We start from the raw sequence: 26,467 nt of genomic DNA on the forward strand, positions 1-26,467 counted from the left end.
TATTCCACCAGTGGTAGCCCTCACAAGTGGGTTTAAGAATCCCAGGGAATGAACTCCAGATCACTCTGGGCTAACCTGCATGCCTGAGCACCCTCTGCTGCTCAGCACTGGCTGGCCCAAACCAGCACTTCCACACGGTCCCCCACACCCCGGGGGATCACGGTACACATCGAGTGCAATCATGCTGCTGGAAGGAGCAACACCTGAGCATCCTTAGCCCATACTTGTGGTTCATCTTGGAGAATATGGAAACAAGCAGGTGCTTGGTATTTTCAGCTTGGAGATTATGGCTTTAGATTAGCGCATTGCCAAAGGCAGCATGTTTTTGTGTGTGTTCTACATATAAATATATATGTATTTGTAAGTGTATACATGTGAGTATGTCAGTATATGTCTTTATATATACACAGATATCCATATATACATATATGGATATACACATTCATATATGTGCATATATCTATAATGGACACACAGATATCCATATTTTATATATATGCACACAGATTTTCTTGACCATTTCTTTTCATAAACAGGCTTTAAGCTTGCCCTCCCTTTTTCACTCTCTTACTCATTTTGGCAAGAAATGTGTGTGTCCATTACGCCTGTACAGAGAGGGAAGGAAGGAAGTGTGCGTGTGTATATATATAAATACATATCTTATACAGTTTCAGCTCACTGTAATCCACAAGTCATCACTCCGTACTGAAGCCCTTCTCTACCAGCAGGTCCCCATTCACATATCCTGCATAAATGCTAGGGCTATCCATTGCAACATGACTAGGTTAGCAGCATTTGGTTCTTCTCTCCCTATAAACAGATGCTAAATTCCTTGCAGTTTGGTGGAACAATGCTGAAGGTACTACATGGACTGCCTGCAGCTGCTCACTTTCTAACAGATATCTGCAATGGAGCCTCCTCCCCTGTCAAGGTTTTCAATAAAGGCAGTTCTGTGGAGTGCTGGTAATTTATCATGAGCCATAGCTTCAGGACCAGGATGTCTGTTGTCCTGCAAGAAACAACCACAGCCTGATTTGGCTTTCTTTCACCTAGGTAAAATTGCAAGGGCTCCTTCAGAATGCTCCTGTCTAGACTGGCAGCAAGCATAACCATTTTATACATATCCATGTGATGTTTTAAGTGCTCCTCCCAAATCCCCAGCCTCTCCTTTACAACCCCAAAAGCAGCCCTGGGAGAAGCAGCACCTCCTGTTCAAAGAAAGAGCATCACACGGTGTCCCAAGTGGAATAAAAGTAGCTGCAAGATGGAAGAGTGAATGAAAGCACCCAAGCAAGGATTGCAGCATATGCTAAAACAGGACATAAAACACCTTAAAAAAAAATAACCCTATCTAGTTTCATACTACAAACTTACTCTCTGCTTATTAAAAATGTTTCAGTGAGAAAAATAAAATTACTTTAAAAATTATGATGGGACTGAATTTCAGACAATGAAGAAATTCAGTCAAGTAATCACTGAGTTATTCACCTTGGAAAAATCCTGATCAGGAGAAAGTCTATTAAGAGAACACAGGGATTCAGCTGCTACCCTTCTCACTGAATAGACAATCACAAGATGCCCCTTTGAACCTTGCATTAATAAAATTCTCATTAAATGCAAACCTGCACAATGTTATCTTGAAGAGGCTCATTAGCGCAATAAAAAATAACTTGTCTCAAAATGTGTTTATTTCCTCATAGGTGAGAAGGTGAGTTTTCAAACCATCAACTGCTGCACCTTCCTATTTCAACCCCACCAGTGCTGCAGCTATATCTTGCAGTCTATCACATCTCAATTATCTATGAAAATCCCAGAGACAAATCCACAGACAGAAGTTATAATGACTATTATGAGATAGGACAGCAATTGAAATCACTCATTCCAGTGTGGTATGTAAGATTTTCAGATAGATAAGGCTATTATTATTCTGTCTTCTTCAAATTTCATTTTCTTTAGGTTGGACAGAAATTATGAATTATCTCTAAAAAAGAGAAGGCAGAAATAGCCTCTCCATCTCTCAATATTAAAAAAGAATATTCGTGACTGCTCTTTTCACTGGAGAAATCAAAGAACATAAGGACAAGAAAAATCAAATAATCAGCAACAACAAAACTCAATCAGACAGCCTAGTGAAGAATAAGGTCCAAGTCAAAAGTAGTGTTCATACCATAATAGGATACACAAAGCAAGATCTCTCTCTGTGGCTGAGTTTAAACAAGAACATGTCAAAGATTCTCTAAGTATTACTCATCCTGACTCTCTATTACAGCAATTAATCAGCCGAGCTCACCAGCTCAGCACTGTGGGTGCAAGCAGGACTGTTTTATGTGTCTCCTCAGGAGTTACTCCTGTAACACAAATGCAATGCAGCCACTCACCACTCCTCTCCTGGCAGAAATACACATAAAATTGTACACTAGGATTTAAGGCACTTGTTAAAGCCCACCACATGCATGCATAGGCAGATGCTTTTACATTTATAAAACCTACTAAAAGCCTTAGGATAAGGAAGTGACAATGTGTATTTCTTTTTAAATAGCTTGTATAATGAGATGAAGATATAAACCAAAGCATGACTTTGCACTGTAGAGTTATAGCAACAAGCAGGTATTCATTGCTCATAAAAACCTTCCAGAACAATGGAGCAAGGTGAGGGAAAAATCCAAGGTGAAGTGGATTTCTCTAAATTCGTTCTCTTCATGGCAAAGGCATCCAAATAAGACACAGTCTGCTAAGACCACTCTAAGGGGAAACCAAAGGGGCATAAACAAACAGAAAATCCAAATAACAAGGAGCTAAACCAGGTTCTAGTCCCAGGCATCACTTTGAAACATCACACTGTCAATCACCTTCACAAAAGCATGGTACCTTTGTATTTTTCTAGCTGCTCTGAAATCTATTTAGTTAAAGAACCCTTCAAATGCAGTATTTTTACCATCAGAAGAAAACAAATCAGAAGACAAAATTCTCCCCCACCCCCTCCTTTTTTTTTTTTTTGAGAGCAAGGAAATGGGATAAATCAAACAGACCGACTTCTCTGAATTCTAATCCTTCCCTAGGCCTTGAATCATCTCTAATTTAGACCTTTCGAATTTCAGTGAATGAAAAGCAGTCATTCACGAAATTTCAACACAGATGAGCAGTTGGGTGGAGCAAGGGAAATCTACCAAAAGTCTATCAGAGAAACACATTAGAGACTTCACTGGTTCCAGACAGAACCGTAATCTGGACATGTCTGATAGAGGCTGTCCAGGGAGGGGTATCACAGTGACAATTTTTTGGTTGTTTCTTGTCTCAGTTGCAAGCTGATCTTCATAAAAGCAGTTGTTAAGCCAAAAGGAAATAAGCCCACACAAAACCTTAGTTTCACAAACCAGAGGTGAGTGCAAACCCCCTGTGATCACTTGTTTTTTTTAATCTCTTCCCAGTTTAGACTTCTCTCCCTGGGTATACAGAGAATTCCCAGGGCAGACATTTTATGTCACATTAAGTGACATTAATTTGCCAACAGCTACCTGTTCTGCTGCTTCACTTCAAGTGCATTATCTACCCACAAGAGTTCATTTACATCTGTTTAAAAAAAAACAAAAACAAAAACAAGGATAGGACTAAAATAAATCTGGAATCATACACGATGTTACCAAGCTTACAGGCTTACTAAGGGAACCTTTAAGGTGGTTTACAGACATGTAAGGTGTCCTACACAATGTCTTTTGTAGTGAGGGAAATGACAAGCACTAGCAATGCGACAGTACTGAGCTGCTTGGTGTTGCAGACATCAAGTGTCTGGGATGACCAGGGAAGTGATGGACAGATATTTTTTCAGTATAAATACTTACATCTTTTATGATTTGTTTACAAGCCACAGTTAAGCAGTAAATATTCTCTCTCAACATTCTTTCATTTTCCAATCAATCAGATCCATGATCCTCTTGCCCAATACCCAGTTGGTCAGTACTAGCTGCTTCAGGTGCCAGGAAAATAAATTATTGCCATTGTGAAAGAGCACACACCTAGATTTACACTCTTTAGCCTTACAAGTAAAGCATAACTTCTGCCCTTGAACAGGACAAAGAGCTTTAAGAGAACACTGAAATGTCCTTAAATAATCAGTTTTAAACACACACAAAATCCTGCAATGTTAACAGGCCTCGAATCTGCTTGTTAGAGCTGGCTTATAGTCCCCTCCACAGCTTCACGGAATTGCAATAGAATCATGCTACAGAAATCCATTAGGTCCACGACTGCTTTTCCAGCACAGCATTGTTCCCTACTGTAAAATTTCTCACAAGAATGCTGTGAGGATTAATTCATTACAGTTTGTGCCATGCTTTGAAAGCACTCAGTCAACAGAAGAGCCGAGAGAATTATTAGAGAGGACAATCAAACCCTGGTGATACTTTCTCTATCCCAGTAGGCCCTGTTTAGAGGAACAATTTAGCCCAACAAAGAGAATAAATTCAACCCCAAATTTATTAAAACAAATGTGAAAGAATCATGATAAAAATGTAGTTGCACAGGACACAATCTTCAAAATGGTTACTAACTTGTACTCCTTACCTAATATTGACTAATGCATGGGTCACCTTGCTTGCAGGCTCTTTCCACTGACCAGCATTGGTAGACAGCCTTAGAACTGAAAGGAGAAGACAGTTAACAGTGCTGGCACAGGACTTGCAATTTTCTAATTTAAAACAGGAAAAAAAAATAAATCTGCTTTGGCGAGATGGAAGTCCAGGAACCACATCAAAACAAAGGTCTTCTTCAAGATGACCTGTGATCCTGGGCAGATATTCCCTTCAAAGCCCATCTAAGAAACATAAGGAACATGGAAGAGGTGAACAGAATAAAATAATGACTCCAAGACAGGAAGCAGAGAGGACAGAAGAACCCAGGTCCTGCTTTCATCACCACATATACAGTTCATTTCCCCCAGAAACAGGGCAGTGACCCATGTCTAGAATAACTATTATTCTACATTCTTTGTCCTCCAGCTCCCATTTATGCAAGATTCCATCGGAGCTAGACTACATCCTGAAGACTGAACTCTCTCGAGCAATGATGGATTCTTTACATTTCAAATTATCCAGAACTGCAAAGTGGAGTTACACACCTGCCTAGGACAAAACACTCCCTGTAGGAATAAGGGTGATGTTCTGTTGCACAGATGGTCTCTGACAGACTTAAGAGCAGATCTGAAAACATTCTGCAACAGGAAGAACTTCTAGGGAATCCAATTCTTTTCTGCCAGAGTACCAAAAATATTTATTTAGGTCAAAATACACAGTGTTTCTATGGTGGTAGTTACCTGCACATCTCTTGGTATGCATCAAAACAATAACAGATCTTGTAGCAGATGTTCGGATTAATTTCCATATTGCCTGAATAAAAGGGAATTTTCTATGAATTGGTACATACAGAGTTTTCTGGAAATTAGATTCCACAAGAATGGTTCACCATCAACTCAGAAGTGAAGGAACAGCTCATCATCTGAATTTAGGATCATCTAGAAACATGGATGCTACAAGTGAATCCATAAGCACAGTGGCTGCATACTCATGCCTATAATTGCAGTACAGAAGCTTCCAGTCCTGCAGATCTGGATAAAGTTCAGTTTCAAAACAAGAAAAAAACCCCAAGTCAATTAGATTCCACCTCCACTCCCAAAATAGAAAGTTTCAACCACATTAACAGAAAACTAAAGGACAAAGTAGCTTTCTCATCTATGCTAACAAATGCCCCATGGTCAGGGGACAGAAGGGTCACTGTAGTCTCAGAGATGGGCCAACAAGCAAAAGGAAGCTGTCAGGACACTTAGTGGTTTTCATCAGCTGGAGACAGTGCTACCTTCTCACTTCCTAGTCTACCATTACACATCATCTGCAGAAAAAAGATGTCAGCTCCAAATAACATTATTTTGTCAAACAGTAGGTACTGTATTTGAATATCTGAAGTAACGTATTCAGAGAGGGTTTCCATTCAGGTATCTCCAACAGTAATTCAAAAGGGTTTGCTCTAGGTAGCAGGATGGAAAACATTCATGTGACAAACTGTTTCAACAGGTTAGGTGTGCCTTCTGCAACCCAACTGAGGAACTATATGAGTGTGTTATTCTCCTATCCACTTGCCTTCAGTTTCCAAGGGATAGGTTTGAAAAAATCTTAATAGCTACAATACTTGGGAGTGAGAAAATCCTATGCACTCAGAGGGCACAAAAATGGCCAAGTGATCCCCTATGTAATGGTTGAAAACTGTAGAAAATTTATATAAAAGAGTAGTTCATTTCTGCTTGGAGTTACAGGGGGTATTCAGCTACTTTTATATAAGTGAGCATGGTACTCTCCCATGTCAGTGTTGTGGCCAATTTTCTGTCCTTTAACTCCCCTTTTTTGCTTATATTAACTCCTGTTGTTCATTGGGTGATCACACTGAGAAGGAAGCAGGGGGTGAATGGAAGAAAGGTCTTTCTAGAACAAAGCAAACAAAGAACACAGGTATATTCCTTTTCTTCACAGCTTCAAGTAAGCAGACACTACACCAGTGCTGGTGCAGCTCCCCTGGGCTGCAGGCTCCTGTGTATATGCTGCCTGGTTATGCTCCATGCACTCCTTGCTCTTCTTTGTTCCTCTTTTCCCTGCTGGGTGTCACTTGGTAGCATTCCAGCATGTCTGTCTCTCCTTGAAGGATGGCAGCTTCTCCCTGGTTTGCCAGTGGGCACATTCTTCAGTCCACTGATTCACTTGTCACTGCAAGCAGGTTTGTGAGGGCTGTTTTCTTGGTTGTTTTGGCAATGAGTGCAGTAGATATGATTTGCTTAGCACTGCAAGTTTTTTGCTATATGTTTCTCGAATTCTTTTCCAAATTCTTATTTGCATTGAGTGTTTCTCTGTACTGGCTGGTTTGGCAGCATGTACCTTCCTTTTGACTCGAAGTTGTTGAATATAGTAGAAGCAAACTACATGAAAATGCATGACATACCACATACTCTGTTTTGACAACAAATTTATATCTCCAGCCACGGTAAGTGACTGATACAGAGGCAAGGAGTCTGTTTCTATTTTTTTCTGACTTAAAAAAACCTTATCCCTTTAATTAGTTTATCCTTCTCTCAGTTCCTCAATTCTTAATTTACCAAACATGTCCTAGTACACAAAACATGTTCAGTCAGCAAGGCACACATCAGAAGCAGGTGGACTGAAAACACCAGACACAAACGTCCCTCCTCCACCACCCTCTCTTCCAGTCAGCAGCAGTCCTGACGAGTCAGGAGGTACTCACCCATGGAATAAAGGTTGTCAAAATTCTGATGCATCCGAATGATTTCATAATACAGCTCATCATAGCTGCTGGGAGTGGGGAGGAAGGTGTCTCCGTAAGTGATGAACATGTTGAACAGGTTCACAACCTAGATAAGTGAAAAGAAGTTACAAGAATATTTAGCCCAAATCTATTCTGCAACAGAAACAATGCAAACTACGTCCCAAACCTTCAAAGAAATAGCTCACAATTGCAGCAGACAGTATTACACTACTTCATTGCTTTATCTATTATTTTCCTTGTAGTACAGAAGAGACAGACAAGACACTTAAATACTATTTTATCTGGAGCTAGAAAAATATGTTTCTATTTTGTATACAGAGGGACACAGAAGAAGAAACAGTATTGTCAAATCTGGAAAATTAAATTAGGCCCTTCCTCACACAGACTTCTTTATTTCAATGAGCAGACCCTACAGTGAGTCCAAGCACTGCCCTTTTCAAACACCTAGCGAAATCAAACACAATTATATCTCTCTGCTGTGTGGCCATCTTCTCATATCTCCTTAACAGGCCGGAAATCCTTTCTGGAATCCTTTCAGCATTATAATTCTTTCTTAAAATTCATTCACATTTAAGTTGTTAAAAATAAGAGGATTTGTGTGTACTCACCATAAGAGCAAGGGTGAAGATGTTGTGCTTGGCCAGCAACACAGTCTCATTAGACATGAGGAACTTTAACAAGTTGATCAAGGCTAGGAGAAAATAAGTAGTTTTAAAATAATATAAAAAACAAAGTCATTTTCAACAAGTCACTTAAATACAGACGCATGTACATTATCAGGTGTAAACTAGCCTAAATGCCAGCTGCAGAAATTGTCCTCAGAACTTATCAGAAATTATCAATTTACATGTAGGGGTTGGCAGTGCTTTTTGTGGCTAAAACACTCTGCTGGACAGGTAAGCGACAGCTATTTTACCACCCCACTTTTATTCTATTTCACTGACTTCCCAATCAGATCTGCTCAGGCTCAAGTAAAGTCTCTTGTTAGCTCAGTTCATGGAGCTTTTTCTATCTGCTAGATCCTGGAGTGAGTTTTCAGGTTGGAGAATCTGACTGTCTCGTTTCTGTTTCATATATCACCACCATGATGTATGCATAGTCAGCCCCAAACTGTCACTCTTGTTGATACATAGAGTTTTAAAAAAAAGTAACAAAAACCCCTCGGCACAGCTTTTCTGTAGCTCTGTGTCAATGCTGCTGCACTGGTAAAAGGAAGAATGTAGTACTTTACTGTGTCAGTTATCTGGGGCTGTGCGGTAAAGACGTTAGATCTGGTTCACACTTGTCTTAAATAATGAAACAACAAAAGCTTCTGCTGTAACCACCCAACAGCAGTTAGTAAGAGTGGTAATTAACAAAAAGGTTCACTAAAAATGCTTTAATCAAGTCGACTTTACAATAAACAATTGCATTCCATGTGCTTGAATAAAATGCAAAGTTCTTTATCTTCTTTTTTCTAGCTGAAATTTTTAGAAGAGAAAACTATTTTCTTCTGCATTATAGCTGCTCAGGACTGAAGGCTGATGCCTGCTCAGAACAGGTTCTTAATGTACTCTCTGCTCTGAAGTCAATAGATTTGAAGACTTAAAATACCTGACTTTAGATGTCCTGCAAAGTCAAGACAGAGTGCTATACACACTTTTTAAAAAAAGTTCTTTATTATCTACTAATTGGTAACTGCATCTAGCAGAACAACACCAGGCATTACTCCAATTTCTTACAGGCATGAGTAGGATTTGTTAATCTGTTTTTCCCACCACCACTACATAAGTGTCACACACTACCCAGTAACTTGTGAGAAAATCAGCTCTGGTTTGGGAGAACTCCACAGCAAATGCAGAACAGGCCATTCCTTTCAGCCCAAAGGTACAGGCTGTGTAAGAGAAGGAGAACACACACAGGGAACAGGAATGAGGTAAGGGCAAATTTTAGATACCCACCCCCTTCAGGATTAGAAAGTATTCACAAAAGGTAAAACCAAAAAACCTACAGTATAAAGACAGATGTGAAGAGAGAGGTCAGATCTTGAATTAAACAAAACTGTTAGATTCTGAATGCAGTCCTGCAACCTCTATTTTCCAATATTAGAAGTTTACCACGAGTATCAAAAGTTTATACATGCCCCCCAAAAGAGAAGCCTACAGCTCCTGGGTGGCTATTTACTCATCACAGACAGAATCACCACAGTTTAATCTACCAGCGGGTGGCTGATGCTGAACTGCAAACCAGAATGAACAAAATTCTCTGCAAACTCCAGACATGCAAGTGATTTATCTTTCAGAGCTCTTCAGAATTTAACCATCAGCAATAACATCTCTCCCTTCCACAGCAGCGATCCACCATGAAGCAGATATATTAACACCTATTCAATCCAGCCACAGAACTCCCCATACCATTATCACCCCATCATCAGACAAACTCCTGAGACCAAAAGCAGAAACCAGATTCCTCAATAAACTAGCTCTGGAAATAACTCCTGTCAGTTATTTTTCTGTAAAACAGCTATTTCAAAACAAAGAAGTAGCAGGTACAGATGGGCTCTCCACCGGAGCAGAGATCCAGCTAAAAACAGGTTGCCAAGGTAACCAAGCCTCCACAGCAAAAAGGTAGAGTCTCCTGCAGTCAGTGCCTTGGACTGCAGACAGCTGCCCTGCATCTCTGTCACAGCAGCTCATCGGCCGTCTCCCCATTTCACAGTTACAAGCATGGCTTTACCTCTTTCCCCGCCCCACAAGTCCACATGGCCACAGCTTGTGACCAGGTGGTGCTGTTTAACAAACGGCACCTTGGGCTTCTGGAAGCAGAGTAGCAGAGCTCTGGATTTCCTATAACAAGTGGTGTGAAGTCTTTTGTTCATTTCTTTGCCTCTTGCTCTCCCAACAGAGCCCTGCTGAACAGCCTTTGTAGCAGGTGATTGCACAGCGTGACAAGAAGCCGCTGAACATCCAAACACAGTCAACATGAAAGATGCCCCCGATAGGGAAACACTATTTTTAAAAGAACAAGTGTATTTGGCTAGAGCATAAGCACTCACCAAATGACAAGGACAAGCACCCTACAATTGCCTATTGCAGTATTTCTGAAGTACTGGCACTGCTCTATATTGGCGACAACAGTAAAAGGAGAACTTGCTCTGTTCTACCCCAACACCAGCTCCTACATTTGTCCCAGCTGTTGTGAAGAATTCGCTTACGTTTCATTTTCCTGTTCCAGTTAGAAAGAAGACAAGTGATTAGCACTGCTTGAAATAAATCTTTATACCTGAACTGCACTGCATCACAGCCCACTACTCACAGCTGATCTGTGCTGGTCCTTCCCTAAGAACTAAGGGTCGTGCTTCACACGAAGAGGAAACTCAGTGCTGCACTCAGAGCCTGGTGAGAAGAACTAACCCACCAGGTTTACAGATACCGTGTGCACTATAAAGATAAATTTATCCAACTGTTTGGAAACCACACATTCCTAAAAAAGTTGCAGTGTTCCTAATTAGGATATGCACTACATCAATACTAAAAGAGCAACCAATCTTTTTCCACACCAGCACATTCTGCAGCAGCCTCTGCTTAAGTGGCTCTAAGGAACAGGATCACTGTAGAACATGAACCCTTAAATCTCTTTCCTGTGTCTCTGTAGTTTGCTTCTAAGGCAGACTCTGTACTGAAAATGAGGACAGCTATGCCCTGGAGTTTTCAGGATCAACAACTTCTAGATCCAGCTTCATGTGCCCAGTGCATTTCAGCAACAATTACACACACAAAATGAACTTTTAGAGGAAATGTCCAACTGGCTGAAAACCCCTCTGCCCTTGAGCTCCAACAGGGCACTAATGCTACTATTCCTGAGCAACCTGAAGCCAAACCAGATGTGTCACTTTTTCCCTGCTACAATCAACTGTTTGCCTCTCATAGCCCATCTGCAGGCTACCCTCTCACACTAGCCAGGAAATTATCCTTTTTTTTTTTTTTCCACAACAGAGGAGCCGTTCAGTCTCTCAGCTGCACAGCAGATGACAGCACTGTGACCCTTGCTTGGGCTCAGCCAACTTATCCCAAATTGTGCTCCAAGATTTAACAGTGATGGATAGTTTGGGCATGAGATCTATTTCAACATGAACTGGGAAACAGTACCATTTTTGCAATAGCCTCTAGAGTCTTTTTTTTTCCCCCTTATAGATACCTGTCTTTGGCATCCCTTGGCAGGACCCAATACACCCAGTATGGTGAGTCTCGAAACATCCATAATTTCACAATACAACACTGTCACTAGAACTTCTTTGGCAACAAAAGCAGGAGGCTGTATCTAAACTAAACAAGCAGCCACCATATTTTCATGCAAGCTCCTCATTTTGAGCACACTGACTATGCTTCTTAAATCAATAAGAAGAGAACACAGCTTTGAACACCTACATTTATAGCCTCAAAACCAAGTAGAAAGCATGGTGAGTGGACACAGAGTCATGTGATTGGCTGTCTGTGAAAGTGGTGTAAAGCATACAGGTTGGTTTTTAGGCAATTTTCTCTCCAAAGGATTATTATAGCCAAAGGATGAAAAGCAACATCATCAGCTTTTACAGATACTCTCCTTGCTTTCTAAATTGAAGTGACTGCAGAGAAAGAGGCTCTTAGCTCCTCCACTGCACAGCTGCTTTTGAAGACAGACACTTTCCCTTATCAGCTCTTGTGGCCAGTCTGTCTGCCAAGGAGCAGCAGTACTTCTGCTCATTTATTTGCTGCCCTTCTTCAAGCCAATCCTCTGTGAGAAGACTGTGGGTAGCCAGAATCTCCTTTTCTACCAGAAAGGAGGTAATTCCAGTTAAGGACAGATGCCCTTCATTCACTCCTTCCCCTATTCCTATAGCAGGTTTACCTTCTCTCCCTGTAAACCTTGTTTCAAACAGAAGTATATTCAACCCCAGCCAAACTGGGATTCATCAAAGTTTTCGTTAAATTTAGTGTCTCAGTATTCACTCTTTGGATTATGTGTAATGCAACAGAACTGTGGAGGTAGATTAAGAATAAAAAAGAAGTAGTAGTACCACTCCTTGGGCAAGTCAGAATGTAGCACAGATTCTGCCAGGAGCATCAGAAGGCTCTGATGTGTTATTGCACAACAGAGCAGAAGAGAACAGCCCTGAGACACACATCAATGAGAGCCTGGATGGGTTCAGCACAGTCTGGAGGCCTCTGTCACCGCATCTGCTGCGCTTACAGGTCAAAAATCTTCTAATGGTGCATATAATGGCTCTCAACAAAGGAGCAAGGGAGAAAGAGAGATGCGAGGGTTCCTCAGCTGCAGTATAACATCCATTAGCAGGATCCTGTGTTCTACTAAAATCCTCCAGTTTTCTACCCTTCAACTTGCAGGGCACACTGGGAAGAACAGTGATTTTCCCATTCTCTCTGGAAATTACCATTGTACCAACAGTATATTCAGTGTCCTCCTCTACGTGTCTCAACACCTTTAGGAGGCTCTCCACCCACATGTCACTAAAAGGCAGCTGATAATGACATCTGGGCAACACTTCCATGCCACAAAGAAATCATCTGCCTATGAGTGTCTCAGCAGAACAGTAACTACCCTGGACCTCCCATAGCCAGCCTGTTCACATGTACATACTCTGAAGGCAAGGGCCATTCCACTCATTGTAGCACATGGCAAGCCAGGTCTGCTAAGGCTTAGTGCACTAGACTGGAACTGAGAAGAAAGTGGATTCAATTCTTCAGGAAGCAGCATTGGTCTTTCTGTGCTTCAATGCCTCCAACATAAAAGAGAAAACCAGACTACTCTACCTGCAACAGCACTGGAAACATCAATAGAGCAACAAGAAGAGCCCTGGCCGTACCTGGCCAGATGAAAGGCCCACCTGTGCACAGTGCTCTAACTGGTCAACGTCAAATGCCTGTTGAGAAATAATAGGCCAAACAATTCTTTCTCATAATGCTCTTCCAGATTCCAAAATACAGCATGATTTCCTCACATGAGGGAGACTACAGCACAGAATATGGAAATAACAAATTCTCACAACAGACCAGTCCACTCTCTTGTTCCACACTGGAAGTCACAAGGGCTAAGGTAGGACAACCATATAGCCCAACGTGCAGCTATGAGGAGAAAAAACTCCAGAACAGACTAATCACCTGTAGTAAATGCTGTAACTGAAAGGCAATTCAGAATTAGGGCAGCAAAAGGCTCAAATACAACATTCTGAGATGACCAGAGTGTTAAAAGGTGCAGATCTGGCCACATTCAGCACTGGCAGGCACTCAGCAGAACAGTGATCAAAACAAATTCAGCAGGAGATGAGTATCTACAGATTGGGTTTGACAGGAAAGAACCAACAGAGGTAGTTTCCAGATAGAGCTGTAGGAATAGGAAGCGTGTCCAAGAAATAGCTACATTGCTGTTACAAACTAATGCACCAGAACTCCCTGAGGCACAAACTATCCCAGCATTCTTGGACAAGTGAACCAATTACTCACTGACAGCACTTGCAGCTTCCTGTCAATCAGCCAAAGCGCTAGAAAACAAGACTGTTGCACCAGTGCTGCAGTCCCCACTCAGGGGAGCAGGGGAAGCAATGAAAGCTCTGTCAACATCACCAGTCAACATGCTTCAGGCTCCTTCCCTCTGCTCTGATCAGGAGGGAGCACTCAGTTCCCCTCTGTAACAATTACCCGGCTGGACACTAACCACAGCCACGCTGCCCCCCTGCTTGCTGCCACAGGCACTGCCCCAGGTTCCTCCTCCAGGACACCACAGCTCTGTGGCAGAAAGCAGCTGGCTACTGGCAGGCTCCCCATCAACAGCACCAGCACTCTGCAGCTGTTCCCTCTTCTCCCCATGACTCTCAGGGTACAAGCATGGAAGCAGCCTGTTTTCTTAATGAGAATCAACAGCTTGCCAGAGGGCTGGAGCACATGCTGGCATAACCCACCACTCCCAGGATCAGTCAAGCAGGCCACTTCACTTCCAACCCTTTACTTTCTTTCTATAGCCCCCATCCCTGGTACTCACTGTTCCCACCTAAATGGAGCCAACAGTGTGAAAATTGCAAGCTTAATGAAAATGCTGACTGCTGATGCCAGAGCAATGCTGCTTGATGGCAATCCAGCTAGCAATAAGAAAGAATGCAAATTTTCCAACTTAAGCTAAAGCTCAGATGAACAATATGCTTTTTTATTAAAAATAAAAAATAAAAAAGCACACACCCACAAACTTCATTCCTCTTTAGAGAAAAGGGGAAGTATTGAGCTCAATTCTGTTTTGCCTGACAGTGTAGGTTCACACTGTTAGTTAAACAGTAGTCTTGGGAGTTAAGGTTGCACATGGTTTTAAAACAGAAAAAGAGGACAATCTGGAGAAAAAGCAGAAACATTGTGTGAGAACATGGAAAGATAGCAAGGTAAGGAAGCCAGGAGTGCTTCTGTTTGAACACAAAAAGGGGGCAGGGATAAATCACTGCATTCTGAATGCTGCAACCCCTCCATGCATACAAAGAAAGGGCTGCAAACAGCTGACTGTAACACTTTATCATCAATGGGACCGTTTCCCAGGAGAAATTTTCACACTATCTCCTACGATCTGCAAACTGTTAGGGATTCACAATCAAATTCTCCAGCGTTTGCTAACTTTATTTAAAAAGTAATTTGCAGGACAGAGCAATATATCTGGATGAGACCTGTCAGGCTGAGGCAGGATGACCAAAAGCTTGCTAGACTTCTGTCCATCCAAATGACTAAATTCCCTTTGTGCTCATCTGAGTAAGCCTCTGTGGATGAATTCCCATCCTCATCTCACCAGGTGACCAATAATAGCCACAAATTCTTGTGTTATTCTTTTTCTGTCCACCAGTTACCAGGGTAAAGCTCTTTATCATCAGTATTAAAATATGTTAACATAAAGTAAAGGTAACTAGAATTAAGTAATAGAACACTAAGATTTAAGTAAAAACAGATGCTTTCCAAAAATGACCCATGCAGGGAATTTAGAACATCCTCTTTTACAAAAAAGCCACCGAGGTTTTGCATTTCTTACACAATCTTCTTTAAGAGATTTATACCGGGACATTTCACCAAATGGCTGTGTGCTCTTACCACAGAAACATTCTAGCTTTGGCTGAAGAAGGTAGTGTGGGGAAAGGTTAACATGAAATTGGCCCACCAGTTGAGAATGGCAGCAGAAGACTACAAGTAGATGTTTGCAGTCTTCCTTCTGACCTTCACATAAGCTTCTGCCTGCAAGTGGGCTTTTTAAGATGGGACTGGGGTTTTCTGGGGCAACATGGGAGTGCTGCCAGCAGTACAAATTAAATAAATCAATGAATATCAACCCATAACACACACCACAACTACAAACAAAAATTATTTTATAAAACTATCTTTCAATGTCATTCCTTTCCTAAATTCATTGAAATAGGTAACAGGAATAACAGTTGCACCAACCTTCAACCAACCTTGTGCTAACACAGTACCACGTGTTCCAAGCATCAGCACTCCTATGAGTAAGGAAAAAAGGACCCTCTGAGGACTGCTAATTCCCACTACATATTCCATGGCACATAACAGTTACAGTCTTTAGTTTATGTGAGAAACTATATTCTTTCCAATAGGTTTTCAGAATTAATCCACATCCTCAGAAACTTCACTAAAGTCAACAAGCACAAGCGTTTGTAAACCTGTTGGGTTTCCTATTAAATAGTTGGTCAACATTATCTATTTTCTTTCAGTTCCAAAGACAAGGAAGAGGATATAAAGCTTGCTGGTCACCCATCTACAAGTAAAGGGGAGGTAAGTTGCCATAGGCAAGGACATTGCATAAAATGCTACTTAATCACAATTTTTATACTGATCTACTGAGGCACTTAAAAAACAAACACTGATTCAAAAACTTCAACTTAATGATCCAGTTCATCAGAATACTAAAAGACCTCGCTGTTTTTTGCAATCCTAGAGGTAAGCATCTCTGCCCTCAGGGTGCAAATAAGACCTGTGAAGTCATGTCTAGTCCTTCTTGACACAGAAAGAAGCCATAAGCACATCTGAAACTGTCAAAACATCGTTCTGAGAAGAAAAGATCCTTTCCTCTTTCAAGCATACCATAGATTATAGATACCCAGGATACACAACTAAGCTAGATGCTAGCTCTCATTCCTCAGTTTCCTAAACCAAAGAATGGTCCTAGCAAGTCATTCAAATAAGAGAATAGAAAAAGGATATTAGTTCCATCCCTGAAAGTTAAAAGTGATTAATAACTCCCTTTTTGTATCATGCAGTGATTTCTAACACCAAGTTTCTGCCCAGTAACACCTGCCAGCCTCCCTAATGCTCTAATCCCAGATCTCACCCTACCCAGTCCCTCCTGTACTCAGGGTCTCCTATTCCTCCTAAGCCACTATAACCTCCCTTTCACCTTAGACTCTCCATCCTCCCAGGTCGAGATCCTTTACACCTCTAAAGACCTCCCCTTTCCATTAACTCAGAACTCCCATTCCCCTTACATCTTTAACCAGCCTGAACACTATTCTTGCTTCTTTCTTCCTCAGTTCCCGGTGCTGCCACCACCACTGGGAACAGCAGAGAGAGCCCATCCTTCCCACTTCCAGCCCCATCCCTCAGTCAGGTGGCACTCTAAAAAGCCAGCATCACCTTGTACTCAAAGGGCTCATGAGATCCCAAATCTCCAGAATGGCACATGGCTGGGAGCTCTCAGTCACGTGGAGATTCTGATGTGCCACTCTGAAAAGTTGGGCCAGCCTCCCACTTCAAAAGGCATGGAGAAATGAGAGGGTGAGCACCAGGTAAAGCCTGAATTGGGTAGAATGTGTTGACCTACAAAGACATTCAAACTCTAGCATTTGTTCCATAGTTCTCTTTACAGTTTACAAGCAGTGCAGTGAAGTCAGAATGCATTTCTGTTGGAAGGTATTTGAAAGGTCAAGTCTCACATGTTTACTTCTTTCTCTTCCCAAAGTAGAGAGAGTTCTACTCTTCAAGTAGAACAAGCAGGTGTTCTTTGTACTCACCCTAGATTTCATTTTATGAAAGCATTTTACACTTAACACACAAGCATCCTATTTCTTCTATGCTATTCCTACACATGATCTTTATTAGTTACCTTTGAAGATGCTGTGCTGAAGAGACCATTCTCTTATGCTTCAACATACTTCAAAGCTTAAGGACATTTCTTTCTTTGTTAGAACATTAGAGAATTCCTCATTGCACAGAAATTAAAACAGCAGCCTTATCTATACCATCAGCTGAGTCATGACTGCTGAACTGCAAAGACTTCACAAGCATGCAGAAGACAGCACTGTTGAATTCTGAACCTTGGCAGCATTTTTTAAAGCCATGGAAGACATTCTGCAAGTTTGTAAGAAGGTCAAATTTTATGTTTTTAAGTCTTTTCCCTAAAATCTTTTAAGTCACTTGCTAATGATCAAGCTGTATGATCTTGCAAACTCTCATGGCATCTAGTGATCAGGCACTTCACTAGTGAACTAGACTGTCTGGTACATCAGTATGTGAATCCTGCCTCCACAAGAGCTGCAAGCCAGGTAGCTGCTGCAGAATGTGACAGTGACAGCGGTATTAGAGATGAACAGGAGACACATCACCTGATTTCCAGTTCAGCAACATAAATGAAGCAGACCTGATCAACAGTTTAGAACCAGAAACAGCATAGGTAACAATTACTATCAGTAATCAATATTGCTTTATTATTTCTGCGACTGAAAAGTGACTAAGGAATACCACTTTAAATATGCACTGCATAAGGGCAAGAGAGTTATATATACTTCAAGTGTGGGGGGGGTGAGGTTCTACTCCCCCCAAAAAATCGCTTATTTTAAAATGTTCCACAGAGGAACCTTTTACTTCTTTAGTATTCACCCAAAAGGATTTTGAAAGCAATATTACCCTCATGTTATAAACATAGAACCTGACAGAAAGATACGAAGAGTTTACAAAAAGGAAAAAAAAAAGTAATTGTGTATAGTAGCATTGCAAAAGTCTACTTTGATAATTCTAAACTGAAAAAGAAGAAAAATTAACTTCTTGATAGTGCTACTTATTTGAAGCACCTTTACTAATAGTGCATTCTGCATCTATCAAATTAACTAAGCTAGAAGATAAGGAACTATAACATGTTAAAATGATTTGGATATTCATCTTCAATACTTACTAATGGCAAGCCCACTTTTAATCCTACTTAGCTATTTATTAGGGCAATTGAATGCAATTTCACTATTATTCATCATTATGTTTAAGATTTTTTTATGCTCTAGTCTTGCTATTATAAGTCTATATTATTCTGTTTCTTTAAACATGGGTTTTGCTTAAAGCAAACCACAGCAACTGCAAAGAAGTTACCTGCACCCCCTAAGCTCAGAGTGAATTGCTCAAGCATTGCTAATTTTGAGGTGGGAGGAGTTGTAGAAATGAGGTCTTTTTATATAAAAAGCTTAAATGACTCATGAAAACTCTCTTGGCATAGCTTATACATGCTTGACAACAACAACAACATATATATAGCACCATGCATCACTCAAGTGCTGTACAAACTAGCCCAAAAACACTGGGCATAACGGGCTATTTCTGAGAGCAGGGAACTGGCTGTTACAGAGTCAAGTTTCCTTATCGGGCATATAAAGTACCTTATACTTGACACGCAGTAAATCAGTGTTTAAAAAGTATAAGGTACCCAGCCTAACTGTCCAGGAGATTTCCAATTGGCAAAAATGTCTGCAAGGGAACGGGGTCAACACAAACATACCCCCTTAAAGTTTCTGACCTTGGTCAAATTTCCAGGCTAGTCACCAGCAATGGTGCACTGTCACAGATGAAAAACCTGAATGTTTTCTACAGTGCTCATACAGCTGCACACTAATCATAGACAGTGGAACTGAAGTGAATAGTCTGCTGAAAAGGGCTATTAAAGAAGAACCAAGATCAACAGACATGTCTGGACCTAAATGTCCGGTCCACCTATCAGTAAATGCAATTGCCAATCAGTTTCATAGGCTAATCAAAGTACAACTGCTTTTTACTCTCCAGCATTCCTTTTAAGATAGTCTGGAATTTAGCTCCACTAGTGATCTGGTATTTATTTTCACACTACTTATAGCTGAAGTCAGCTTATACACACTACTTCTGCCACCCACAGATTTTTCCTTTCTGTCAGTCCTGCATCCAGCTCTCAAATTCCTGCATCTTTCTCTGTCATTCTTGGTCATCTGGTCTGCACAGCTAGAGATTTACACTGCTTTAAGTGCCATAGTCCTGGCCCCTTGACTTAATATGAAAAAATTATTCTAATAAAGGAGCTAAGGCTGGATCACATCCAAAGACTAACAATATTGTTCCTCTTTAAGCTCAGATGCTGCAAAAGGAAGTTCAACAGAAATAAGATTATATGTAAACAATATGCCACATAGTGGCATATCCAAAAAAGTATGAAGTATTACAGACTACATAAAAAGCCTTATATGCATCCTGAGAGATGCCAAACACCTGGTTCTACTGCTTTTCTCTGCCATCACTGCAACTTAATATCAAAAAGTAAATGCAGAAACTTTCTCGAAGTGCTGCTGGCCTTCCCTACTGAAGACAAAGCACTCACAAAGGAAGAGCATCAATCAATCAGATGACATGCGAGTGGCTTTCCTTAATTAGAGACTAGCTAACATTAGAATTGGCAAGTGAACAGAAGGCTCCATACATTGCTACTGCTTCCACCTACAACCTTTATCTCAGTTCCTCCGCACCTTATACTGACTACCTACCCCACACTAGTCTCTTTGTCTTCTTCTCCCACTCAATTTTCTGCTTGAAAAAACTCTCCTTCTTTTACGTGTCAGGTAGAACTCCCTCCCTTTCTTTCAATACTTCCTTACACCAATTCCCCCCAGCTTCTTTGTTCCACTCAGTCCTGTTCAGGGGGCCTCCATTGCTATTATCCACACTGCACCACAGTGGCATTGCTTCACTCATCACACACCTTGTCATTCTAGAAGACAAGTGTAGGCTTGAAGATCTTCTGTAAAGCACACCTGATGGGGCAATCTGAGATCTTAGACCTTACAGTGAACAGCTGTTCTCTTTTAGTTGTTCATCCAGTTATAACTAATTCCTCAATCCAAAATAAAAACCCAATGGTCACATGAAGGATAGAAATTAATTCACAAGTCCCTGTGCTCTGGTTTGAAATTTTCTGTCACTTAGATCAAGACCACAGAAATAGCCATTCTTTCACATCAAAGGCAGCAGCATTCTGGGTAACCAAAGAGCAACCCTGACAAGGATAAGAGTTAATTATGAAATAGATCTCAAGATAGGGCTGGTAATTAGTGTTTACTCTGCAACATACAGCACTCTAGAAGCACATCTGGAGCAGCTCGGATGTGTCCTTTTACAGGTGTATGTACCATTCCATCCAGGGCCTTCCAGCCTGTATAAACCACCTGGCAGCTACTGAAGTAGCTGAATCTGTCTGTTCACCTCAACTTCCTATAAAAATTTTTTTGAAATATTCTTACGGTAGTTTACTCCCACATGAGAGGATCTCCCTAAAACACACAGAAACCCATACTACACACGAAGCTCTTCAGTTACATCAGGTGTGCAGACATTCCAGGTCCTTCACAGAAACTTGATCAACCTGACTGGTTTTTACATTACTGCTTTGCTTTCAAAGCGTGTGCAGTACTCAACACTTCTGAGGCCCTTTACGTTTCCAAAACACTATACAAACACCATTTAATTAGAGACACCTAACAAGAATATCCCAAGATACTGAATCTTAGCGTGCAGCAAGGATTTTTATTTTTTTCCCCCCATAAATAGGTAAAATTAAGGATTGAAAGATGCCTAAAAGTGTGCTCACTGAACTGTGGAACAATACCTTCAAGCAAAAAGGTATTATATTTGAAACTTCCATATTGCCAGTGTGTAGGAAAGATCCAGCCCAGCCTGGCCAAAGAGAAATGGCTCTGGTTGACTGGTAACTATCGAGAGGATATCACACATGCTGTCAGATGCAGTTTCTATTCACAAAAGACATCCACATTGTACACACACTTCTCCTTACTGGCACTACACTGCAGCCATGCCTCTAGGGGCTCTGCTCTGATGAAAACAACTGAAAAGAAACCACTAATCCCTTAATTAGTGGCACCCGTTTCACCTTCTGCAGGAATAATTTAGACAGTCTGAATGGGCCACATGTCACACAAAGTGAAAATTTAATAACTGAAAGTGACTCAGGTTGTCCGTTCATTTCTCTGTACCTACAACTTAGCTGGGAAAGGCTACTGAAGGTAAGTACTCAGTGTTAACTTAGAACAGCTTCACAAACCACTCATCACTGCCTTTTTGAAAAGCCTCCTCTCCCAAATTTCTGATGGGAGTTGCATTACACCAGGCAAGTCGCTGATCCCAGGTCTCAAGCACAGCTCGAGGAATACACAATTAGGGCCATGTTCCCTTGAATTTTCATAAAGCTCTTGTTTAAGCCACAACAGCAAGGGGATTAGCTGTACTTTCCTAGCTGAGCTACTTCACTGCTTGCTAGATAAGAACAGAAGCACACACTCTAACCACCAAAAATGCCTGTTAGGTTTCATCATCCATTCTGCTACTCCCTTCGTCAGACCTCCCACGCAATAATTGCATCATGTCAGAGTCCTACAAAGCTATGTCCAGTAGATTATGTCAAACCCCGTAATATTTATCTATCTCTGGATACAAGTGGCATGAAACAGACTTACCTACCATCAACTCACAAAGGTCAGAGTTAAAAGCCTCTCTTCCTTCACACTGACATTTCTAGGCTGCTCTCTTCAGAAGGGGCTGCACACACTACTCTATGTGCATGCAGCTCTGACAGTAAAAAGGAAAAGTAAGGTCCATCTCCCTTTATCCAAGAGCCTGTTTTCCTTCTACTCACAAATACCTGAGAGAAACACTTCTCCATAAAACATTACTCCCTTTCTCTAATCAGGTGAACAGGGACTCAGGTAATGAAACAGAAAAACAAAGACATTTGGATACCATGGTGATCATGGCCAGACAAGAAAGTAAATTAGCTACCATTATGATAATGAACTGGCTTTCCAAAAGAGGCAATTTGCATGTAGCAACTAAGAAGCAAAATAAAGATGCTTTAACAGAACTGCTGCTTGCTGTTTAACCATGGAGCAATGGCACAAGCAGTTACAGCCACCAAACAGCCACTGCTCTGGGTTTTTCCTATTTGACTGTCACTGCAGATGCAAAGTACCTGACCAGAGCTCCCTCCAGGTGTAATGAAGTCTCACTCTGCATTTCTTCTGATAGCACAGCAGCTTGTGCACAATCTGAATGCACCGTCTGGAAAAGAGAGGGCAAAGGATTAATGACATTGCATTTTCCAGGAATTCTACATTGAACCTGGAAACGTCTCCGAAATCAGCAGCAGAGAAACTCAAAGACTATCAGAGGAGGATGGGACTCATAGCTTTGAGCTCCTAAAGGGAATTAAAAAAGAATCAGACAAAATGAAAGAAAGGGGCCTGTATGTCAGTTTAAGCTCAACAGGATTGGACCGACCAGAAATGCATATTTGTTGTTTAATTAACACTTTCCACTCTTTGCTACCCTTACCTGAGAGTCTCATAAGCTCTACAAAAAGAGTTACTTAACTTGTAGGCTCCATATGTATGAGATATTGCAAGTTATTGTAAAATCAGACACAGTGGAGTTTCTCAGTTTCTTTGGCCCAAATGATGAGGCTAAAGGAAATAAGAGTGTCAAAAAAACTATAGGATTTTTAGTTTGACTGAGGTGTGTGGTTTAATTACATTTAAAAAAAAAAAGATAGATATTTCTATTCATTTTTCCAGTCTCCTTAGAAAGTAATTTAGGTGGAGTTTTGCAATGATCAAGCACTACACATACAAGCTCTGGAATCCCCCAACACAGCCAGTGTACTTGTCAAGTCTCCAAATAATCCTGTAGGTCTCTATAGCATCTAGCACTCATACAAACTCTCAGGTGCACAAACATTCTTCACAATAATATCAGAACTAAATATACAGTATAATGAGTAAATTCTCTAACACTAGCTATCATTACAGACAAGACAAAAAATTTATACAAATTTTAATGTCTTTGGTCAGGCCATTTTTAGTTATTAACATTTAGAAAAAATAGAAGGAAGGTTTCAAAAAAGAAAAATCCCTTTTTCCCCATATCCTTATATCTCAAAAACATCTCATTAATGTGAACATCTTTCTGAAAAGACACTGATGAAAGACACTACACATCAGATAAACATAGAGAAATCAAATCCTAGAAATTTGCAAGGAATTTATTCAAAATGGTGTGAAGAGTTCAAGAGCAGGCTTTAAAAATAAGGTTGTAGAAAAAAATATGCAGAAGGTGTACCTTATTCTTTTCAGACCTTTAGATGATCCCAAAAATACCACAATGAGGTAAGAACTAAAACTAACTTTGAATGAACAAAAGTAACCCCATCTATAATCGCTGAGCATCACAGTAAGTGCTGTATTTCAAATAGCATTCTTATAAATTCAACCAAGAAAAGGAAGCAAACCAGCTAGGATAGACAGCTGTCTTCAGATCAGGAACAGTAATCACTCTGGGAAGAGACCTCCTATTTCTGATGTTACTGGTACCAGACAATGCCCAGCACTTTTTCACCTACATATTTGCTTGGCTGTAAGTCTAAAATTGGCCTCTACAAGAAAAAAAAAAAGCCAAACTCTATTTAAGATGCTGACCAGAGAGAATCTGCTAATGGCTAAAACATTTCTTTATAATAACAATATCTGTTAATGTGAAATAATCTGCACACACATCTCATCACTGAAACCTTGTGATTGTACACAGTAGCATACAGCTACTGTAAAATCAAGGCACGGACAGAAAGGGATCAGAAGGGGCATAACAGTCCTAGTACCCCTGCCTAGACTTCCAAACTACACTGCTTTAGTTGTGAAACTGCTTTAGTTATGAAGACATCCATCCCGGTGGGGTATTTCTGTTTTTTAGTTTTATGCTGAGGATTCATTATACACATAATGGACAAAAAGCACCCTTAGTCTAAGCAATCTGGATTTCTCTTTTAAATATTAATATGCCCTTCCTTGAGCAGCTTCATGTTGTCACCTTTTAAATGTACTGCAGAGAAGTATGACACTACTTGTGCATTCAGAACATCCACTTTGTCTGCAATAACTGCGTCTGCTATGGGATAGTTTCAGACAGGAGCATAGTGAAAGGACTGCACAAACATGCCAAAACGAACGGATACAGATGTCCACTGGTGGTTGCTACATTGTTTTTAGTCTCATGGAGTTTCTGGATGTGACATTACTTCTGAGCCCAAGAAGTTCACACCTTTCTTGTGAAACTCCAGTGCATTATACCCATCTACAACTAATTCTGCAACTGTCATTAAAAAAAACATTTCTCACAAACTCAATTGAACTATACAACCTTTGAAAAGGCACTGTAATTGCAGGGTTATGTGGGAAAAATCAGAACATGCTGAAAAGTTACCTTAAGGGAAAACATCCTATGTGTCTTTATCTTTTCTACAGAATATAGTGCTGTTCACGCCTTGGGGAAATTCAGCACTGTACAAACAGTCAGAGCAAAGCCAACAATCTGCCTAAATCCTATTTCTGCCCTCCAGGCTAAAGCAGCACAAAAGCATTCGAGGGGCCCCGTGGGACACATGGAATGCTCATGAGTAGCTCTGTCCTCTTGTCTCCTTTGGCCCATTGCTCAGTTTTACCCCTTGCAAGCTATTTCAGGCTTAAACCTCTCTTCCTCTCCACATTGCCTTCCAGGCCTCACATCAGTCATCCTTGGGTTTTTAAAACTGTCTTTTCTGTTTCTAGACCGAGATTCATCTTCTGGGAAGTGGGGATTCTTGCAATGACTTTGTGTTATGAAACTTCTTTTAGACTGAAAAGCTCTTTGTGTTAGATCAAGTAGATTAGGAAAACAGTCAGAAAGGTAGAAATTCATTTCACTTTCAATTTTCTGGCACACGGAGGATTTTAGAAAGAGAAAAAGTTACCGGAAGAGTTCATGAAATGCCATCCTGCTCCCCACCAGCCACAGTGTTATTTCAGCAGGAAGATCGCTCTGTGAGCAGAATTCCACCTGAATTCAAACTTCAAATGAAATCACAATGAGTTACCCCACAACACTTACATGTAGAGATCCATAGGAAATTCTTTCATCATGTGTGTTACAATGAATTCCACCATCAAATCTGACAAAAAAGAAAATGATTAAGTAAGTATTGAGCTGGCTACTGGTAACATCTTGTAGACTATGAGGAAATCAAACTGCCCCACCTACCTACCTCTACCAGACAACAGTCCTGCTTAGATGAGAGGAATTTCCCTTTTTTTTTGTTTGTTTTAAAGAGCATTGGACATCCTCTAGAATTAGAAAAAAAACTACTGGAAACTGATGGTACATACTGTATCCTTTTGCATTGAGGCACTGCTTCCCCATATACTTTCCCCCACTAATAGTCAAATGAAGACTATACAATGAATTCTGATGTTTAGAATTGCTCTCGTATTTCAAGCCTTGTCACTAATGGAAAACTCCATTAAGAAGCACATTTTAGAAAATTATTCTTGCAAGAAACAATGTACAACCTAGAAGTTTACTTAAAGAGACGTTGTAGATAACACCTATTTTTCCCTAAAACAAATTCTGAAGTAAAGCTAGTTTGATCTCAACATAGGCTAGGCTTCTGCTTAAGACTAATTCAGGGGGGAAAAAAAAGAAAAAAGGAGAACGGGCTGCCCATTTAAGGGCTCCCAGTGTGAGGATAAGAGGCAAAGAATATAGAAATACAATTGAAAGAGATAAATTATGATGGTTCGGCTAATAAATGATAATCGAATGTGTGTGTGCTCAACACAACTACAGCAAAAAATGCTTATCCCATGCCAGTGGTAACAATTGTGAGCTGTAACCTCCCAGGGCACTTATAGGTCAGCAGTATGACTCAACAGTGACTAAAAACAGTCTAGGAAAAGAGTGCATAAGATCTGATAAGTCTAGAAACGCTCTTCACGCAGCTGTTGTGTCTTGGCTTCAACAAGCACATGTTTGAAAATGCT

The 26,467-nt window shown here is 40.7% G+C and overlaps 1 protein-coding gene across 1 annotated transcript in view; it reads right to left on the reverse strand.

Annotated features, from left to right (window-relative positions):
* The window catches only part of ARMH3 (armadillo-like helical domain containing 3), a 123,023-nt gene that overhangs the window by 60,950 nt on the left and 35,606 nt on the right, over window positions 1-26,467 (reverse strand). The window contains exons 19-23 of the mRNA XM_027672261.1: window positions 25,539-25,599; window positions 22,594-22,682; window positions 7,929-8,011; window positions 7,279-7,405; window positions 4,561-4,636 (exon numbers count right to left, since the gene is read on the reverse strand). Coding sequence (XP_027528062.1) covers window positions 4,561-4,636; window positions 7,279-7,405; window positions 7,929-8,011; window positions 22,594-22,682; window positions 25,539-25,599 — 436 coding nt within the window. The remainder of the gene's footprint in view (window positions 1-4,560; window positions 4,637-7,278; window positions 7,406-7,928; window positions 8,012-22,593; window positions 22,683-25,538; window positions 25,600-26,467) is intronic.

Source organism: Neopelma chrysocephalum, unplaced genomic scaffold, assembly GCF_003984885.1.
Source record: "Neopelma chrysocephalum unplaced genomic scaffold, ASM398488v2 Primary Assembly neopelma1_97390, whole genome shotgun sequence".
Classification (NCBI taxonomy): Eukaryota; Metazoa; Chordata; class Aves; order Passeriformes; family Pipridae; genus Neopelma; species Neopelma chrysocephalum.